The sequence below is a fragment of the Chiloscyllium punctatum genome, chromosome 11 (genome assembly GCF_047496795.1).
Source record: "Chiloscyllium punctatum isolate Juve2018m chromosome 11, sChiPun1.3, whole genome shotgun sequence".
In the NCBI taxonomy this organism is placed as follows: domain Eukaryota; kingdom Metazoa; phylum Chordata; class Chondrichthyes; order Orectolobiformes; family Hemiscylliidae; genus Chiloscyllium; species Chiloscyllium punctatum.
In genome coordinates this window covers 44,575,649-44,598,136 of record NC_092749.1, presented here as the reverse complement: position 1 = coordinate 44,598,136, position 22,488 = coordinate 44,575,649, and the positions used below count along the sequence as shown (strand labels likewise).

Genomic DNA, 22,488 nt, shown 5'->3' with positions numbered 1-22,488 from the left:
ACATGTGGACAGAATGAGACTAATCAGTCATTACATAAATGAAGGGGTTAAGCCAATTATTCATTCATGGAAGTTGTACAATTGGTGCTAAATTGTTTTGTTGAGATGTCATCAGAAATTGTACACAAAGTAACAACATCTTTAAAATTTTGCTATCTTCCGTAGAAGTTATAGCACAAAACACGTTTAAATTCAGCAGCTAAATTGACAGTGCTTACAAGAAAAAGACAGATGTAGCCAAAGTACTGTACACCATATATGAATAATGTTGACAGAGAAAAAGACATCTAGGTGGTTTATTGAGTTTTCGGTTTCTTTTCCATTTCCTAATTCTTATCATTATTTATCAATACCTAATGTTTTACTGTGTGGAGATAAGATAAAGCGGTTTGATTGTGGATTACAACCATCAATGTTCTCTTAACCTCTATTTAGTAGGCTATCCTAAGGAAAGAAAAAGTCACACAACAAAACATTAACCTTTGCAAATGCTTAACAACTTAATACCTTTCCAACCTATTTATTTATTCTTTCCAAAATTGCCTTTTTTTCCTGTTATCGATACAGTGCATAAAAAAGATAAAACTAAATTATTTTCAGCAAGGTTGCTCCTTAGAATAATAAATCACTTCTACAGTTATTAAAGCATAAATATTTCTTAATTTTCAAAATCCACAAAACAGAAATATGTGATGTTTCATTTGAAGACCTTCAACAATGGTATATTTATGAACAAACTAGCACCACAGTTATAAAGAAGATGTGATTGAAAATACTTGGTTGTTACAAAATGAAACAGAAGCTGTGATTCTCATGAGCAACAATGATAAAATGTATTAAAATCCAGATCCACGACAATCTTTATCTTCCACTTGTTATCGGTGCACTTCAAAACAATTCAAAAGAAAATGTGTGTTGTACAAGCTGTAAACCATTTTTAATGTCACACTTACCAAAATGTTACCATGTGCCTCAGAAAGACAATGGAGAGCAAGTTCTCGATTTGTCCCACCACCTGGTACCACACTAGAGCAAGCCATGTTCAGCAGGTCTTCCACTGTAAAAAGGTATAAAATCAAGTTTTATATAAAAGTTTTGATTTTTTTTTCAACCTTCATAAACAAGATCAAATAATCCAAGCTTTCATGTCATGGTTAAAAGCACAGGAAAATGTTTTGTGGTCTACAATGATTCCTTAATGAACAGTAGAACATATAGCTTTTCTTTTGTTGAATTAATTGTGAATAGCTTGGTGTGTTTGCCTGCACAACAGCTTTGAAAATACTTCAACATCCATGAGGGAATTCAGAATATTTCAAGGAAGCAAAAGCAATATGTAAAGGAAAGATTTCTTTCTCTGCAAGTACAAGACAAAAATATAACTTGAGTGCTTTCTTTAAAAACAATGGAACTGTAGCAGAATCCTAAAAACTCATCTACACTAAAAATTGCCAGTGTGTTCAATTGATGAACCACTAGCAATTTAAATGTTTTGCAACCAACAATTAATTTTCATGACTTTGCTTATTTGCCAATATTTGGGAGATGTTAAGAACTTTCGGTCTTCGGAATGTTGGAAGACGTGGGTAGGGACCACATGTAAATTCCAATGCACTGACTATGTGGGAACTGCATGGAAAGTTGAAACTTCTGACAGACAGTTATTTGGAACCTTCTGACAAAGGTCCGACCTTTGACTCAAAGTCAGAGATTTTACAGGAAAATGACCAATTTACCAAGTTAAAAGTCACACGACACCAGGTTATAGTCCAACAGGTTTATTTGAAGCACTAGCTTTCAGACTGCTGCCCAATTTACCGTACTTAAGCATAAAAACCTAGAGGGTTTAAAAACTGCTGCCTCCATGCTAACTGTAAAACTGATCCCGCAATGACCAACTCATCATTCCTCAACACCAGTGGATCCAGCTCAGTCCAAGCCTACATGTCTCCATCACCATCAGCCAGATGCAACGAGTTTTGACAAAGGGTCAGTTAGACTCGAAATGTCAAATCTTTTCTCTCCTCACAGATGCTGCCAGACCTGCTGAGATTTTCCAGCATTTTGTCTTTTGGCAACCAGTTTCCTTTCTGCCGAACAGTACAGGGCCCAACCCACTGCCCTAACCCACTGCTCACCAACCATCAGCTGATCCACAATCCACTCTCCCCAATCTAATTCCCCCCACTTCATCCTTTCATCCAGACCTACACTCACCCCATCCCTCCCAAAGCGATCATAAACCCTCACCTACTTACCTGACATCTTACCTCAACACCTTCGTGCCTCCCTAAGCCTTTGCCCATTTCCCTTTCATGCTTTGTACGTCTCAGTAGGTATCAGCGATTTCAGGACTTAAAATCTTGGAATGTAGTAGGCAATGTCGAAAGAGGTGTGTTTTCAACAATGATCCTTTTCACTGCTGGCTGCATGGCTTGTTGGTCTGGTCTACATGACTTAGCTGAGAAGTTCCTGATCCCAGACATGGAATCTTAGAGTCCCTAGTGTGGAAACAGGTCATTTGGCCCAACAAGTCCACACCAACCCTCCAAAGAGTATCCCACCCAGACCCATTCTCCTACCCTATTACTCTACATTTTCCCTTGACTAATGCACTTAACCTACACATCCCTAAACACTCTGGGCAATTTAGCATGGCCAATTCGCTCAACCTACACATCTCTGCACTGTGGGAGGAAACCCACGCAGACATGGGGAGAATGTGGCAAACTCCACACAGACAATCACCTGAGGCTAGAATTGAACCTGGGTTCCTGCTGATGTAAGGCATCAGTGCTAACCACTGAGCCACTGTGCCACCCCTACATTTGTGTGGAAAACTCCTCCAAAGGAAAGTGTGTATTTCTTTTTCCTTAAGTTTGTAAACTGGGTTTATGGGCCTGATCAGACGATCTGGACCAAAGTGTTTGGCAAAGGCTTCCCACCTACTACGTACACCAAACAATCAGTGACAGAACTAGATGCAGGAAATCAATTGTGTTTTTCTCCTCCCAGGCTAAAGATATAAATGCACTGTCATGCCCACTGAGATCAGCCACACCACAGCAAAGACCAAGAGCCTTGGGTCTGTCTAGCTCAAATGCATGTCACACAATGCATGTATTTGGAGATATCTGAATCCATTTCAAGATTCTTAAATGAAATATTAAAAAGCAATGAAAGTGTGAATGAGAATAAAAGCATTTCAGTCTCACCATAACTCTACAGACATTTTAACATTACATCAATTGGAAATTCACGGAGTCAGATTATGTCAGTCTCTAAAATATCAGATAATAGCTCCAAAGAGTTGATGCTCAATTGGGTCCTGGATGCTGACCAAGAAAGGATCACTGGCTGAATGTAGTACAGAACTACAAGTATCTGAAGCTGAAAGGAAAATTCATTGATAACCAATCATTAAATTCTTAGTGGGGTCTTCATTTGGTTGTGGAAAGTAGAAAATAAAGTTGTAAAAGGTAGGACATTAGGCAGAATATTTTCTGATAAAACCATCTATGTAATGGACTAAACTGCAAAAATTTGAAGAGGCACAAAACCTTTTTGTTGCATTTCTGGGTCTTCCAGTTCACACCAAGGCTTCCACACCAGGTCTGCTTTGGAGACATCATTTTCAACCAATGACCTTTCTCGTAATGCTGGAATCGCTGCTTGAAAACGTAACCCCATATTGATTCGCCTGACAAAATAAGTACACATTTCAGTATTTCCAAGCAACAGTTAAACTGCTACAAGATTAGTGGATTGAAACTGTATTGGAAAGATCCAAATTTCAAAATTTAATAAACATATTTAGTCATAATCATTAGTATTCCATATGAAACACTAATTCAAATGAAACTTCAAACCTTAAAATTATTTTTATTTTAAAAGTAATTCCAGTACCAATAAGATTCAACCTTCACGCAGCCCAAGCAGCAACCAATACTAACTGAAAATCTTTCGCGAAGTCAGTATCTTCATGATTAATTTTAAAACACTGATATTGAAAAACTGAATACCCAAACAAACACCAAGTTGGTCTTATCTCGTCAAAGCCAGAATATCATTAGTACTGGTTTTGCTTCATGCTGCTGGCTTTGACTTTTGGTATCCCAAAGACTTATCCAGAGTCCCCGCCTATTTCTACTCTTATATGCTACTCCTTGTTTTCATCAGCTGGAACCGCAACAGTTCCCAGATGTACATTGCAGACTCCCAGCTCAACATCACCAACTATCCCTCAGACTCTTCAAATGTCCATGAGTCATTGTATTGCTTGTCTTGCATCCAACAGCGAATGAGGAGAAACTTTCACCAAATACTGGGAACAGTGTCGATCTCTTTTGCCGAATAACTATCCAAGGTTGAAGTAGACATTTTGCAATCTTGATACTTGACTTAAAGTTGAAGTACGCTTCCAAACATATACCTGTTCCATCACCAAGAAATCACTGATGTTAGATTTTGTTTAATTTTACCAAACGGTTCACATTTCCATGCTTATCGCAATTATTTGAGCGAAGTAACAAGGAATATTTTGTAGTGGTTCAAATATTAATTATCTGTGGCATCAATGGCTGCATATGTTGTCCATCCCTAACTGCCCTGTGTGAGCTGCCTGCTTTAACTGTGCAATCTGTAAGTTTTAGGTGATGCACAATAGTCTTAGAGGGTTCCAGGATTTTTGAGTTACTGACAGTGAAGGAACAGATATATAGTTCCAAAACAGGATGGTGAGTGGCTTGGAGATTGGATTTATCCTGCTCTGTGTGTACAGGGCGTACCTGGGCAACTTTCGCCATTACTGAATAGTTACCAGTGTTATAGCATACTGAAACAGGCTGGCTAGGAGTATTGCAAGTTCTGGATCACAAGTCTTCAGTATGACAGTCCAATGCCTTTGCAGCATCTTATGTCATCAGCCATGTCTTGACACCATGTGAAAGATTAACATCTGTGAAATTTGGTGACTTCCAAAGAATCATCCACTTAATACTTCTGACTGAAGATTGTCACAAATGCCTCAGTCTTGTCTTTTCCACTGACTTGCTGGGGTCACCCACCATTGAGGATGGGGATAGAAGTGTAAACCGCCTCCTCCACTGAGTTTTTTGACTGACCACCACCATTCACAACGAGATATGGCAGGATTGCTGAGCCTAGATCTCATTCTTTGAAATCGCTTAGCTCTGTCTATCCCTTGCTGCTTATACATAGGCCCGGTTTGCAGCTTCACCATGTTGACCCCTTATTTTTAGGTATATCCAGTGCTGCCCAGTTGTTCTGGCAACTTCTTTTGCAGTGTAACAGAACAGCTCAGTGGAATCATACAATAATAAAACATGGGAGAAACTATTATTCACCAGCCCTGTCCTTTTCCCAATGCCCTACAAATAATTGCCTTTCAAATATTTACTCAATCTCTTTTGTAAGTTACTCTTGGATTTTTCTTCACCTCCCTTGTAAGAAGGTCATCCCCAACCATCATAATTCATGTGTAAAAACATTTTCTTGCTCAATTTTACAAATTACTTTACATCTGCATCTTCTGGTTACAGTCCCTTCTGGTACTGAGAAGTCCTTCCTTTTCTTTGTTTTCAGAACCCTTCATGATTTTGAACATCTCTAGCTTTCTTATTCTTTTCTGCTGTAAGGGCAACTGCCATATTCATTCACAGGATGTGGGAGTCACTAGCTGGACAACATTTATCAGTTTTCTCTAAGTGATCTTGGAAACAAAGGTGAAGGTGAACTGCCTTCTTGAACTGCTGCAGTCCTTATAGTATAGGGGAGGAATGCTTGAATCTACCCAGTGACGGTGAAGGAACAGAGACATAGTTCCAAATCAGGGTGGTGTGTGGCTTTGAGCGGAACTTGCATTTTGTGGTATTCCCACACATGTCTTTCTGGTCAGGAGAAGTCAAGCTTTGGGAGGAGCTATCCAAGATGCCTTAATGAGTTGTTTAAATGCATCATTTGGGTAGTTCACACTTCTGCTACTGTGTGTTAATGATTAAGTGAATGCTGAAAGTGTTAAATGGAATACAGGGCTTGGTTAGCTCAGTTGGCTGAATAGCTGGTGTGCAATTCAGAATGATACCAACAGCTGACGTTACTACGATGGTCCCGCTTTCTCAACCCTGCCCCTTGTCTGGGATACGGTCACCCTCAGGTTAAACTCATCACCAGCTGTCTCTCTCCAATGAGAGCACAGCCCTAAGGTCTCTCGGACTATGGCAACTTCACCTAGTTAGATGGAGTCCCAGTCAAGTAGGGTGCTTTGTCTCTAGATGTTTTTAATCTTCCAGAATCTTGTTGGAGCTGCACTTGTCCAAGCAAATAGGAAGTAATCCATCGGGCTTTGAGGAATCAGGAGGTATGTTCATCTGTGGATTCTACTGTACCATCTCAAAGGTAGGAAATCCTTTGTGAAGTGTGGTGTTCAGAATTCACTCAGACATTTTATCTGAGCTAAGACTTAACCAGTAATAAATAAAGGTTTAGAATAACCTCAGATTTTGCACACCAGTACCTCTTTGCAAAGCCAAGAATGATGATCAAAAACAACAGGCTCTGGAGGAACAGCCTTCGTGAAAGAGATTATTGTTTCCTGTTTGGATTATGACAAAGGTAGAAGTGAGGGCAGAGTTGAGCAAATTTGTAGCTCTGAAAGAGAGTACCAAATATTAGACTGTGGGATTTTGAAAGTGCAATTGTACGTGGATTAGGGCGAGTGTTTTCAAGGAGCAGATACAAAGGCAACAAAATTGAGATAGGGTAGGGAGGTATGGGTACAGAATGGTCCATTATGATTAGAGATGACCTTATCTTGAACATGTTGAAAGTAGAACAGCCAGGTGAGATAGTAAGGTCAAGGGGATGGCTGTAAATATTCATACTGTTTTAGATCTACCTTCATAACTTGTTTCTTGACCTTCAAAAGATATATGTAAATACACACCTAGAATTCTTGGCTCCTGCGCAGTCTTTAAAAATACTATATAATGCAACTGATTTTCATTCACTCCAGTCTTCCTACAAAAATTCATCACTTCACTTTTCTGTGCGTAAGTTCCACCGGTCATATTCTGCCCATTTCAACAGTCTCCTCAAATCTATTACTATCCTCCTCGTTGTTGGCTAGCTTGTACATTTTGAACTATGAATCTATTCAAAATCAAGACATTTCTAGGCCAAGAAATATGGGGATAGCAATGTGTAATTCCCTCGATTTTGAGGGACATTGAAGTTTTCCCTTCTAAAGTGTAATTATTTTGGAATAGAGTGGAAGATAGAACAAACACAAAAAAGCTTTTTAAAATAATTTTAAAGGGATTGATAATACTGTGACAGAGCATGAACATTTGAATGAAGCATCAACGTGTGCTTCAATAGGTAATGCAGTTTTCTCGAGTGTGGAAGGGAAGGGCATGAACAACCAATTTCACTGTACTGTCTTAAGCATTAGTTAAAAGAGGTCACTTACGGTTCAATATCAACAGTTTGCTCCCCAGGACCAGGGGTTATTGTCAATGCATCAATACTATCTGAAATCAGGGCAAAACAATAATAAGAGGTCATTCTTCAATCATGCGTCAGTTAAAAAAAAAGAATTTTTTGTAATATTAACTAAAACAGTCATTAGTTCATTCTGTGTGACATGGCTTCAATCTAACCAACCCAGGGAATATTTGCATTTTACTTAAGACATATGGCAACACAAGAACCAGAGCAGAACATTCAACCTGGACCTTTTCCACCATTCAAGAAGAAAATGGCTGATACATACTCCATTCACCTGCTATTAGACCTTACCCCTTAACGCCAATTTTTCTAATAAAAACCTATCCTCTCAATCCTTAATAGGTTGAACTGACCCAACATTGACCATGTATCGGGAAAGAGTTTCAGAATTCCATTCCTCTTGTAAAATAGAGCTTCCTGATTTCACTCCTTCCTCGAGTTCAAATTTTAAGATTTCACCTCATCACTTTGAATTTCTTGCAGAAAGGCTAGATGCAGTATTTCATTGCTTTAAAGATGCTTATTTCTATTTCCCTCAGTTTAGAATTTAATCAAACTTATACAAACAAGTGTCAATTAAAGCTTAAACTACAATATTGTTCTAATGAAAAAATTGTGTATCTGAACTCAATCTATCCGCTCTGTGTAATGTTGTCAAACTGAACAATATTCATGCGTCTGACTAAGGCTCTGTACATTTGAAGTATAATTCTTCACTTTTCAATTGTAGCTCTTTGAAACAAAAGACAAAATGTCATTACTAGTTTTGATAAATTCTTGTGCCTACACAATAGTTTCTAATGTTACCTAAGTCACTTGACTATCAAAGCTAAGTACGGGTATACCAGTTTTAAAGACTGTCAGAATACCAAATTATAAATACCTTCCTCAGCAACATATGATCTGAAATTAGGATGCATAATGCAATTGCAATGTTATTCAGGAAATGTTGGTTGGCACTGAACATTTAAAAGTCTGTTGGATTATCCTGCTACATACATGGGTTCCCAAAATCCATCATACAGCAGCCAAGAACAAACATTGAAACCATTTCATTGTACATTAAACAGGAGACCTTTACCAACTAGAAACATAACGTATACCTAATTAAATTCATCCAGCAAAAAAAGTATGAACTCAAGCTCAAGCACTTAACCATAATCAACAAAAAACAATGTAAACAAGTCTGACAAAAGTAATTTAACATTGTGTTCAAACCTTTCTTAAACTGCAACCTAGCAGAATTTGTTAAACTGCTTGGCTTGGAGAATATGACCAACTAAAAAAAAACCCAAGTATAACGATGTTGAAACATCTCCCTGAAATTTGAATCAAACCAAATTCAAGATTGGATCTTCTCAATGAAAAAAAATCAGTACCAATACAGCAAAGTTAAACATAAAATACTCACTGGTACGGCCAAGCAGGATGCGTGGTGTTGAAGGGGTGAGCGGCAGTGCAGTGTAAGTGCCAATGTACGAAGATGAAATGACACTGCTGAAAAGGCCAGAGCCTTGTCTCACTGGACTTAACATCGGGGGTGGTGTGTAGGGTGGGGGCTCGTGTGTCCTGTCCAGCAGGTGATCTCCCATGATTCTTGGTGAACGGAGCTGACTTTGGTACAGCGTAGCGCCTTGATATGAAGTAGAGAGGTTGACAGAAGGTGGAGGAATGTAGAGGGGCTCTGGTCGATGCCGATACTTCTTTTTGTCTCGCTGAGTTCTGTAGCTATCTTCTGACTGTGAACCACTGGCTTGACACTTTCGGATAGATTCCTAAGAAGTTTATAGTTTGAATTTTATTGGTTTTTTTTCAACAAAGATTGAGAATAAATAATGCATGGAAAATGTAATATTAATTGAATAATCAGCTGAAGATGTGAAACAAAAACAGAAATTGCTGGAGAAAGCCATCAGGTCTGATAGCATCTATGGCTGGAAAGCAAAGTTAATAGTTGAGTCCAGTTAGCAGATCCCTGGTAATCTGGCAACTGGACTCAAAACATCAACTCTGCTTTCCCACCACAGACACTGCCACACCTGCTGAGTTTCTCCAGGAATTTCCACCTTTTGTTTCAAATCAGAAGATGTTGTTCTGATTCCTTTTTGCATGAAGGCTATGTCCCCTTTCCAAGCAAGGATTTCCCCCTCATCTCCAACATTAAAGATGGACTCAGTAAGTACATAAGATTAAATGTAGGAAAAAAAATGGTCAAGAGAAAAACAGAATCACTGTGAAAACAAGGAGCACCAAAGGTACAATTACAAATTTAAAAATAAGCATGTTAAAGGAAGAACAGCACATCCAACTCTGTACCCTGCTCATGCATCAGTAGAGGAAACAAAAATTGAAACAGAAACAGATCAACATGCACACACTTTCCCTCTGAAAGCCTTGTTAGTGGGAGTAAACAGTATATCTTTAAGCATACAGAAGAAGCAATATTACAGCACTCCTTCGAAAGCAAGTCAAACAGCTGGCATTAGCATTACAGCATAACCCTCCACTGATTTCAAAGGGGTATGGGTGTGGCAGAGTTACTAACTTGAGGATTTTTGGAAAGAAATTTATTTTCCCTTATGTCTCAGTAAAACCATGAAATAAGGATTGTGAATGTGAAGACTCAACTAGCGATTTGGCTCATTGCTGGTTGATGACGTACACAGATAAGCAATGTGAGTTTCAAACGGCATTAGCATTGCCTCCAAATTCAATTCTAGAAGAGCCAATTTACTCCAAAGAATACCTGCTACTAGATGGATATAAAATAACAATAGCTGCCACAGTACACAGGTGTGTGCCTAGCTGTCTGAAAGGCTACTGAGAGTTTTTGGGCAACTACAAATTCTAGAGAGGATGGAAGTAAAGAAGCAATGTTTAAAATTTTACGTGTCTTTAAGGTTGTGAGAGACGTTAACTCTCATTTACTATGGCTATTCTATATAGCCTGCAGGTCCCTTGGATGCGACAGGCAATCCACCTAACCTGATCATTTTTGACTGGGGGAGGAAACCAGAGGATCTCGAGGAAATAAACAAAGACACCATCAGTTGCCCCAGGTCCCTGGTTCTGTGAGGCAGCAGTGCTAACCACTGAGCCACCGTGCCGCCCATTTCATACAGATGGAGAGGAAATCAAGGTGACTTTTTTTGTGATTGAGTAAGTAATAATTGTATTTTACAGAATAAGCAGGAGCAGCTCCCAAAGTATTTTGAAGTATAACATGAAGAACTGCATATGTTGGGCACTGGAAACAAAAACTGAAATTGCTGGTGGTACATAGCAAATTTAGCAACTTCTATGGGGAGAAAGCAGAGGTAATATTTTGATTCCAGTAACACTTCAGAATGACCAGATGTAGAGTCACCATGATGTTTAAACAAAAGGTTCACTCTGCTTTCCATAGATGCTGCCAACCGGCTGAGTTCTACCAGCAATTTCTATTTTAATTATTTTAAAACATAGCTGTTTCATTACAAGTAAATCTTGTGAACAATGGACCATTTTAATCTGAATAAAAAACATGTAGAACAGTCATGAGCCATCAAACCAAGGTGGTCCAAGGAGGAAGTTCACTTCCTTACAGTGAGATTAATCAATGACTGATGTTATGGGTTTTTTGCATGCCAGTTTCCAGGCCATCTTATAGAGTCATAGAGATGTACAGCATGGAAAGAGACTCTTCGGTCCAACCCGTCCACTGCACCTTCGAAATTCTTTTAGTAAGCATTTTAGAAAAGCATTTGTAATTACTTTGGACATTTCTACAATCTCTGACAGGGTCAGGGACTGTACTCTTAAATAAAAGCTCTTCCAAGCCTAATTATATAATTTTAGCTTTTAATTTTTCCTCACAAGCCTTCATTTGTTTTTCAGTTGATAATTCAACTCCACTCAGACCGTGCACTTCAGGTTTCCCAGCACTGCCTTTTGTCCCCCCATTCTATTCTGAGATTTTCACCCATAATCATCTAAGTTAACTTACTAAGCTGTTCTAGTCATAACACTTAATAGTGAAAGAGGCATACAGCACGGAAACAGACCCGTTGGCCCAACTCACCTATACTAACCAGGTTTCCTAAACTGAACTAGTCCTACTTGCCTCTGCTTGTCCCTTATCCCCCTTTCCTATCCATGTACTTGTCCAAATTTCTTTTATATGTTATAATTGTACATGCCTCTATCACTTCCTCTGGTAGCTGGCTCCATATACACACCACCCGCTGTGTACAAAATGTTGCCTTTCAGGTCCATTTTAAATCTTTCCCCTCTCACTCACCTTTAACAAATGCCCTCCAGTTATGGACTCGCTTACCCTTGGAAAAGACCTTGGCTATTCACCTTATCTATGCCTCTCATGATTTTACAAACCTCTACAATGTCCCCCCTCAGCCTCCATTGCTCCAGGCAAAAAAATCCCAGCCTCGCCTGATAACTCAAACTGTCCAGTCTTGGTAGCATCCTTGTAAATCTTTTTTGCATCCTTTCCAGTTTAATAACTTTCTTCCTGTAGATGGGTGATGAGAATTTTAGGGAGTAGTCCAAATGTGATTCTACGAGTATATTGTACTGCTGTAACATAACATCCCAACTCCTGTATTCAGTGATCTGACCAATGAAGGCATTAATGCCAAACACCTTCTTCACCATCCTGTCTACCTGTGTCGCCAATTTCAAGCAACTATGACCTGCACTCCTAGGTTTCTCTATTTAGTAACACTCCCCAGGGTCCAACACTGACTGTCAGTCCTGCACTGGTTTGTCATACCAAAATATATTACCTCGCATTTATCAGAATTAAACTCCATCTGCCATTACTCAGCCCACTGGCCCAGTTGTTTAATATCTTGTACTCTTAGATAACCTTCTTCACTTCATTGTACTACCAATCTTGGTGTCATCTGCAAATTTACAAACCATGTCTCCAATATTCTCAGACAAACATTGATATAAATAAGGAGCAACAGTGGACCCACCGTCGATCCTTGAGGATCATCGATTTTCCTGCTCCTCGGATGCTGCCTGACCTGCTGTGCTTTTCCAGCACCACTCTAATCTTGACTCTAATCTCCAGCATCTGGTCACAGGTCTCTAGTTTGAACAAACCTCTAACTCCTGTCTCGTCAATTTTGAACCCAATTGGCTCGCTCTCCCTGGATTCCATGTGAGCTAACCTTACGAACCAGTCTACCATACAAAACCTTGACAAAGGCCTTGCTGAAGTCCATATAGCCAAACTGTACTTTTCTGTCACATCTTCAAAGAACTCAAGCAAAATTGAGAGACATGTTTCTTCACGCATACAGCCACACTAACTATCCCTCATCAGTTCTTGCTTTTTCAAATGCATGTAGATCCTGTCTCTCACAATACCCTCCAACAACTTTCACCACTGACATTATGCTCATGGATCTACAGTTCCATAACCTATAGTTCCCTAGGTTTTTCTTACAGTTTAGGAAAGTACTGTGTTAACAAGTTCTACACAGTTCAATGAATGACTTACATCATAAATCTTCTCCATAAGACAATGCAAATCAACTTTCTTTCACTCCACACTTTGTTCAGGGTCTTTTGCAGTCATATTCTCAGTTAAAAGTCATAACCCTTCTCTTCAATGGGCTTCCCAGTAATGACCTTTATGTGTGCATCGATATTTGTGATTTCATCATCCTTTGACCAAACCTGGAATTGCATATGGTGTATTTTTCTCATTGCGCCAATAATATTTCCTCCCAGAACAATAAAACAATTTTCTATGAAGATAATTTGTCAAAGACATGAAAACTGCTCCAGTATCTGAAAAGGTTCTTCTCACAATCTTCTTGTATTTCTGTGTTCAATATCAGCAAATCATCATCTACAGCTCTTGCAGCAAACTCCATTCCTTTATCATTGACATCATTTCATTCCCCACGAGGCCACCTTCCCAGGCTGGATGGGCATCTGCAGCATGGCATCTCATTCAATCATGTTACCAACCAATCTACTTCTCCTTCTGCACAGCTGCCCATCTCCACCTCCACTGCACTAGAACCTCTACTGTAAAATAACCTATCTCGACCACTCCATCCCTCTGATACTAGCCTTTGTGGATTCTCCCTCTTATCCAATATCATTGCTAATCAAAGTGTGCGCCTCCTCAAGCTCATTCTACCTTGTTTCTAAAACAATCTACAATAATTTTTAAAAGGGATACCAAAGAAGATTACTGGCACTTGTCATCTCCTCTTTTGTTCCCATTAGGTGGGAAGGAAGATAGACAGGTGGGACAGGTCATGAGAAGTGCTTCAGAGAACACCTCCAGGGCTCTTTCAACTCGCTTTGAAACGTCAATGTTCCTGCTCCTCGGATGCTGCCTGACCTGCTGTGCTTTTCCAGCACCACTCTAATCTTGACTCTAATCTCCAGCATCTGCAGTACCCACTTTTGTCTAAGATAAGAAATGTTAAGTTTTTGTAGCCCCTGGCTTTGTGGGGAAATGAATCAACAAGTGTGAAATTGATGCATAAAGGCTGGGATGACAGCAGACAGCATTCCTGGTTTACGCTGAATGGAACAGAAGGGGAAAAAAGAGAAGCATTTTAATCCAATCTAATGACCCTTCTCAGGAAAACAAATGTATACACAGTAAGCAAAAGGCAGATCTGAGCTCAGTTGTGATGACTTTCCATGGCCAGATAACGTGGCAACCCTTTACTGCAGTGCCTCTTGCATTTACAAATGGTCACTTGGGTGTGGTGTGCAAGGTAGCTGGTGCACAAATTGCATTTCTGTACAAGGAATTTGCAGGAATGGTAAGGAAAAAGCATTTAAAATGGTGAGGGCAATACTTGATTGCAACAGCCGTCCATCAGAGAGCTACTATCCAAATCTACACCATCATAGAGAAATACAACTTGTCCACCTGTAACGCTCTTTGTAGGCAAGAATTATTGTTTTGTCTGCAGTCAAAATTTGACTTTATAGTGGGTCTATTTCTGAACAAACTGACGTGAGACAACTTAACCAGAGTAGATGGTTACCAATAATAATCACAGGATCTGCCTGAAATCCTGGTTGAAAGAACTCTGCATTTGGCAAAATCTTAACTATGAAACCACATTATATCATTATTAGGCGCAACAAAAAACAGAAAGAAGAAATGGCAGCACTGTCATAGAGCAAAGTTGCATGGTTACAAACTTCATTTCTCAAGGTCAAAGATGATATCTGAATTTTTAAAAAACGTGATTATACTGGATTTTGCACTACTGACCCAAAGATTACCTTAGGTTTCAATAAAAAAAAGCACAGATTAAGAAACTGACAATTAGCAAAGTATTTAATGAACAGAAATGACACAAAGTACAACACAGCAATAAATGTATTTTTAAAACATCCTTCTCAGGACAGATTCGTTGAAATGTGTGTTACAATTACTATCTCTTTTAGCAAATATTGCTTAAGTAGTGCTACAGAATGCCTGGCAGTGACATTGATCAAGATTACAATCTATTTTTTATTGTCATTGGAAGTGAAGTAGATTCTTCAGCTGACCGTTACCTCACTGAAAAAACACTGGACAGATGAGATTCCTTTCAGCGAGTTGCTAATGAGTTGAAATACGGGACTACAGGAGTTTCTTTTTTCAAAGTCACAGGGCGATAGCAAGGCAGATAAAAGCAAACAAAAACACAACAAAATTTAATACAGACAAGAATCCCTTTGCATCCCAGGGGAATCTGGTTTATAATACTAAATAATTAATAATCCTGTACATGTTTGCATGCAGGACTTTTATGTGCTTTTTATCAACAGTTAATTATTTAAAAACTGAAAACCAACTCACTTTTATTCAAAGATCAATTATCTATGAATCACAAATTGCACAATTAATGAATATAGCCCAGGCTTGTAACCCACCTCAACTAATAACTTCAGTTAGTATTTTACCAACAATCTGGTCCTAATTGAAACCATGCAGCAAAAGCCATGCTCGTTTCCCACCGGAAAGCAAAGGGTTTCAAACAAAACACCATTGGCAGGGTTAGTTGCAAGAATGGCAGCACTCACAGAGGATGAGCAGGGTTGGGCCACTGTGGGAGCGTGTGGTGGAGAATCAGTCATCTTCATGAGGACTGGCATTTCATCATCTGACACAGAGTTGGCAGGCTTGTCCTTGGCAGTGGTGGCCTGCTTGCTGGGCTCAGCAGGCTGAAGCTTTACAGGCACAGAGACAGGCATGATGATGGGCATGAGGTTATCCACCTCTTTAGGCTGCTTCTCTCCTTCATCCTGTACAGACAACCAAAGGCTTTCAGCCTCAGTTACAGAGGGGTCTAATCACAGCAACACACCTGAGATAGGTCAGACAGGATCTAGAAGCTTTCTAAAGTAATACCCCTTGTTTCTAAGTGTTGTTATACATCAAGTGAATCTTTAAAATTAAATTTCAAAATGTTGTCCGACACACATATATCAAAGTCAAAGACTTGATGTACTTGGCAGGATTGGCTTAATTTCTGCAGAGGTCACTTAGTTTCAATTGTCAATATGCATTTTATTGTAATCCAATGTAATTACAGATAAATAAGTTCAATTTTCAACAAGTCTATGTTTTAAGTAAAAAATTATCAAGTTTAAACAAACTGTACTCACCAAGCAAAGACTCTGCAAATATATTATCCAAATATGTCAACCAAACATAAGATGGTTGTTCCAGTAATATTACACCATGTTAATGGGCTACCAGGTGTTCTGAAATTTAATGGACTACAGCTTTTCCACACTCAAAGTGGTCTGGTAGCTTACATTCCAGTTCACTCTGGCATGCAATGAAGGGTTCCCTTGGATCCTGCTGCAGTTCTCCAAAAGGATTTTGGCCCTCTTCCCCACCACTACTTCAAACTCCTCTTTACCGTCTTCTCCATCCAACAGAATGACTGCCAGCAAACTCCTGCCAATGTCTTGCTGTAAATGGAAGATCTTACCCACCACTTACTATACAAGAAATCTCTGTAAATTTTGTATGAAGCAACCAGGTGTATATCTATTATTTCTATGAGCACCGTGGTTGTTGAAGGAGCAGTATCAAGGAGGCCAGGGCTGCTCAATCCTGTTGAGCTTTGTCAAAAAAAGATGTAAATGCTGTCTAAGTTCCCAAAACATCATCATCATGAAATGCCAAAAGATGGCAAGCATGAGGCAATTATATAACCAACACAAAAGGAATCTCTACTACTTTAAAAATTAGCAAGGCTGACAGAATAATGAAACAACAGACAACTGAGCAGTAAAGACTGCATCGTGTTTTAATGAGCAATAAAGGCAAAGTTTATCGTAGTCTATGAATCACCTAAATATATTTAAGTTGCAACAGTAAACTATTCAGTAAAAATAACTCATTTGGTTAGTTCAATGGAAAGTAATATGAAGTACACACGAATGATGAATTCAGCTAACAATAAAACAAAGTCCAAAATTCTACATCAATTAAGCAGTCTCAATTCAATTTATTGTAGGAATTGACAAATACATGAAAAAGACCATTTTTAAGTTCTTACAACTTAAAAGAGCAAAGTTATTTTTTTTGCGAGGGAAAAAAGATTATGCAAGTAAATGGCCATTTGATCAGTTGGACTCTTGGTTGCTCAATGCATCAGCAATTTAGCTGGTCACATTCCCTGATAGTTTCTGGCAACCATGCAGTTTATTTTCCCTTAAGGTGTTTACTCAATTCCATTTTGAAAGTCGTGTTAATTGCTGCCTCCACAAACCTTTCAGGTATTTCCTTATTACCACATGCTGGTAAAGCAAAAAACAAAATTCATGCTGCTTTTCCTAATTTAAATCTGCACTCAGATTCAAACTCTGCCAATGGGGAGAGTTTGTCATTATCTACGCTGTACAGACCCTTCATGCTTTTGCACACCGTCACCAAACCTCTTCAATACCTCTGGCTTCATGTCTGAAGTCCCTCATCCCTGGAACCATTCTCAAATCTTTTTTACCCTCTTTATGAAACCTTTACGTTATTCCATAATCGTAGTGCTCAGAATTAAACAATATTCCTGGTGAGGCTCAATTAGTACTTTATAAAGTTTTATCATAACATCCCTGCTTTTGGACTCTACAATGGCCACGTATGAAGGCCTAGACTTTAACCATTTTCTCGACTTGCCGATTCACTGATGATTTGTGCACATATACCTCCAGGTTTTCCCGTTCTTGGTCCTGCTTTAGAAGCACACCTTTTAACTGAAGTTGCTCTCGTAGCTCTTTCGACAAAAACATTTGATTTCCCAATGCTCTGCATCAAATTTCAATGGCTAATTACCCCATCATTCCACTAGTTACCTCCTCTCCTTATTTGTCATTATTGTTCTTCCATTGTATTATATTTCCAAGTTTGTTCATTAGCAATTGTTTAAAAAATATCTTCTCGCAGAGTGCTTCAGAGAACATCTCCAGGACACCCGCACCAATCATCCCCACCGCCCGGTGACCGAATGTTTCAATTCCCCATCCCACTCTGCCAAGGACATGCAGGTCCTGGGCCTCCTCCATCGCCACTCGCTCACCATCTGACCCCTGGAGGAAGAACGCCTCATCTTCCGCCTCAGAACACTTTAACCCCATGGCATCATGTGGACTTCACTCGTTTCCTCATTTCCCCCTCTGCCCATCTTATCCCAGTTCCAACCTTCCAGCTCAGCACTACCCTCAAGACCTGTCCCACCTGTCAATCTTCCTTCCTACCTATCTGCTCCACCTTCCTCTCTGACCTAATCACCTTTACCCCCACCTCCATCCACCTATTGCACTCTCAACTACCTTCTCCCCAGCCCCACCCCCTCCCATTTATTTCTCCACCCCGAGGCTCCTAGCCTCATTCCTGATGTAGGGCTTTTGCCCGAAACATCGATTTTCCTGCTCCTCGGATGCTGCCTGATCTGCTGTGCTTTTCCAGTATCACTCTAATCTTAACTCTAATCTCCAGCATCAGCAGTACCCACCTCCACGTAAAGAATATCATGCCTACCTACTGAACAATAAGTCATTAATGCTTGTCATGAAAACAAAGGCCTTAGTGCTGACTACAGGGAAGTGTCACTGTATACCTTTCTCAATCCGGAAAACAAATGGTAACTATGGCTCCATTTTCTGTCACTAATGCAGATTCATATTCATGCTACAACAGTCCTTTTTATTCCTTGGACTTCCATTTTTTCTGGCAAGATTATTATGTGGCATTTAGTCAAATTTCCTTTTGAAATCCATTTATACATCAACTATTAGTACCCTCTATTACATCATCAAAAAAATCTCAAACCACTTGCTGATCCGTAACGTAGCAACTGTGGGGGTAAAACCAGCTACTTCTTTTCTTCAGACTTAAAACACAAAGATCTTTTCATACACTTGATATTGAAAAATGGTCTGCACAAATGTAGAAAATTACACATTTTTTAAGACCGGCTTGAAATTACTCAAAATAAATGAGCAAGTCTATGATTGCATTGTCAAATGTACAAGCAAGAACTAATGATCCAAATGTGAGAGATTTAAATCACTGGGGTTATCACCTGTCCAACATTAGCAGCTGCACATCGTGCATGTCATGACCAGAACAGAGATGGTTGAGAGGTAAGTAATCATCCCTGGTGGCAGCGCTACTGAAAGGGACGAGGATGATTTTTGTGCATGCAACACGTGTGATATTAACCATCTTCCACATACTGCTGTATTTTGCTGGAGACATCTCCTTTGCTACTTGGCCGTAGTATTGGTCAGTAGTTTTGTTGTTGTATTTTGCAGAGATTCTGACTGCGTAAATAGATGGCTTGCAGCACATTCTCCCCCATCTGCAATTCACTGATGGGCACACTGGTATAAAACTACCCTCTTTTAATACAGCAGTGGGCTCTAGTGTAGCTTTTAAGTGAAAACTTAGAGAAAAAGTTTGGTTTTGGATTCCCAAACATTTTACTGAACAATGATCCTAAGTACTGCCATCTTAATCCTGTGTCAATTCCACAAATGTCCTTTTGTGTAAAGGCCAGTTTGCACCAAGCAATAAAATATAGCTGACAAAATGATCAGCCATTACCACTGTTCTTTCACTTGGATCTGTGTTATGAAAAGGATTACACATATGAATATTTCATAATGCAGCTAAATATTACTTCAATGATAATAAATCACCATTAGATATACATAATCTGTCGTCAATTACAGAACTGACAGGGTTCACACCCACTGATTTTATCTAAACTTCCACCTAAAGATTGATGATATGACTGATTCTTTTGTTATAAATCTTTCCTTGACAAGTCATTAAACACAATTACAATAAATAATGACAATAAGGTTCTCCAATAAGTCTAAGTGCTTTATTTTGAATATTTCAATTTACATGATAATGCACTCACGTCTACATTCTTAATCTTGTTTGCTCACAACAGACTTCAATCTTGCACAAAGTAGTTTCCATCTCTACTCAGTCAAGGTTTCAGGAATATTATTAAGGGATTCTGTCCTGTCTCACACAACATTCGTTCTTGCACTCCAGCCCCTTAAACTTCTGCTAAAAATGAGGACTTTCAGAAAAGCATTAGGTTACCAATTTATTTCACAACTGGACACTTCTGCAGGGCCAGAAATTCTACATTTCTGACGTAGGGCTTGTGGGCATGTCTCCATATTTGACAGCTAGTCACCAGAAATTTATCAGCTTATGCCTAGAAATAATGCCATAGATTCATAACAAAAACCAACTCGTAGCTTCAGGTTACAAAATCTCATTATAAAAAGGGCTAGGTTGCCGAGACCTGGATGACATCTAGCGATCTCTGCAGATAGTCTTAGGGTCTATGGACATTTTCTAAAGTCAGGATCCCATTCAATCATGACAGTCTCCAGTGCAGGTTAAATAAATGCAATGAAGCCAAATTTAAACAAGTGTGAGATAAGATTCATTTTAGATGAAAGATTTGATTGAATGTTTCAGTCTGCTTATCCTTTTTACCAATAATTTGTTTAAGTTAATCTTATTGAAAATACAGTTTAGCAAGCAGCAGGCTGTTTTCTTAAACACGAGTATAGGATATATTTCTGTAGTCATTACAAGTTTTAATATCATTCCACATACTTACTGACTGTTTGGGAGATGTCCTCTGGCCACCATGAGACCTCATGTGGCCATTAAGAGCAGGTAAACTCTTGAAATCTTTGTGGCACATTGTACACGTCAACCTGTTCTTGATGTCTGCCCTTTCCTGGAATGGAAGCCTATTTTGGCCACTGTTTGGAGACAGAGTAGCATCCATCAACAACTTTACCTGGCCATAGGTAGTAGCAAGTGTCACAGTGGTCACTAAAATTGAATTTCAACATGGAACAAAATCTATTTTGCCATTTTCATGCTAGCCAATTGTATGACTAGACAAGGTAACTTATTAGATATTCAAATGGTGCAATAATAGAATAATTTAAATTCATCATCCATGTTGGGAATATTTCAGAACATGGCAAATAAACTTGACTAGTTACTTGCATCAGGTAAATCATTAACACACTGCATTTGGCCTTAATTTGTGTCTGCACAGAAAATAAACAGCTCTGTAAAAGAAATCACTTGTAAGGTATATGGCAGATTTCAGCCCAAAACAACTGTGGATCACACTTTGTGTCACACTCGACCTACGAATTTCTTACAGGAGAATGACTCAGATTTCATATTTCTAAGGCACCACTGAGCATAAATCAAAAACAATGCAGCTGGTATAAATTACCAATGGGAAACACCCAGAATCACATGAAAACAACAAACATAACGTGGACAAAATGAAAAATTCTTCAACTTTTTTCTGATTTTATCACTGTTGGGTAAAACCAATTAGAGTCAGAGAGATGTACAGCATGGAAACAGACCCTTCAGTCCAAATAGTCAGTGCAGACCAGATATCCTAACCTAATCTAGTCCCATTTTCCAGCACTTGGCCCAAAACCCTTCAAACCCTTCCTATTAGATTCTCATCCAGACGCCTTTTAACTGCTGTAAATGTACCAGCCTCCACCACTTCCTCTGGCAGCTCATTCCATACACATACCACCCTCTGCGTGAAAAAGTTGCTCCTTAGGTCTCCTTTATATCTTTCCCCTCTCACGCTAAACCTATGCCCTCTAGTTCTGGACTCCCCCACCCCACGGAAAAAACTATGTCTATTTATCCTATCCATGCCCCTCATGATTTTATAAACCTCTATAAGGTCACCCCTCAACCTCCAACGCTCCAGAGAAAACAGCCCCAGCCTATTGAGCTTCTCCCTATAGCTCAAATCCTCCAAACCTGGCAACATCCTTGTAAATCTTTTCTGAACCCTGTCAAGTTTCACAACATTCTTCCAAGAGTAGGAGACCAGAATTTCATTATTATGCAAAAGGAAATTGTTCATAGCATTTTACATGTATAACAAAAAGAATTGCAATATTACTGCAGTTGCTTAAATTTGTACTGAACACCCAAAAATATGAAATGAAGCAACTTTAGAAGGGCGATGATGTTACTTAAATTTTAAAAGAAGCCCTGAATATAAATCCTAACTGAAAAAAATTCTTAGAAATTCTCTTCCTATTCCTTGAAGAAATATTTGATAATAATGCAAATATTTTGACTGAACTGGGTTTTACACATTAATCTTTATTATTAAGGTGCCCAGTATACACTGAAAAGCTACTTTAAAATATTACACGCAGAATTTTGCATTTAATTATGGATTTTGTTATTTATCAGCTTCAGCGAGTAAGGGAAGCTCTATGCTTCAGGAACAAACACAGATATAATGCTTCATGGGGAGACCATTCAGAACAGTCTTTCAAAAATCCCTATCACAGAAGGCAAAAATCTGCACCCTCAAACATCACCCCAGCAATTTAAACCTTTGCAAGAATAAGCTCCTTCACAGCAAGTAACCTTTC

General features: G+C 39.1%; 1 protein-coding gene across 14 annotated transcripts in view; it reads right to left on the bottom strand.

Moving 5' to 3' along the window:
* The window catches only part of LOC140482942 (transcriptional-regulating factor 1-like), a 280,570-nt gene that overhangs the window by 50,938 nt on the left and 207,144 nt on the right, over positions 1-22,488 (bottom strand). For 13 of the 14 annotated variants that reach the window (XM_072580708.1, XM_072580716.1, XM_072580712.1 and 10 more), the window contains 6 exons: positions 20,664-20,811; positions 15,583-15,804; positions 8,939-9,302; positions 7,490-7,550; positions 3,561-3,700; positions 954-1,057 (listed from right to left, as the gene is read on the bottom strand). In XM_072580708.1, coding sequence (XP_072436809.1) covers positions 954-1,057; positions 3,561-3,700; positions 7,490-7,550; positions 8,939-9,302; positions 15,583-15,804; positions 20,664-20,811 — 1,039 coding nt within the window. The remainder of the gene's footprint in view (positions 1-953; positions 1,058-3,560; positions 3,701-7,489; positions 7,551-8,938; positions 9,303-15,582; positions 15,805-20,663; positions 20,812-22,488) is intronic. The other variant, XM_072580718.1, reaches the window with a different exon arrangement.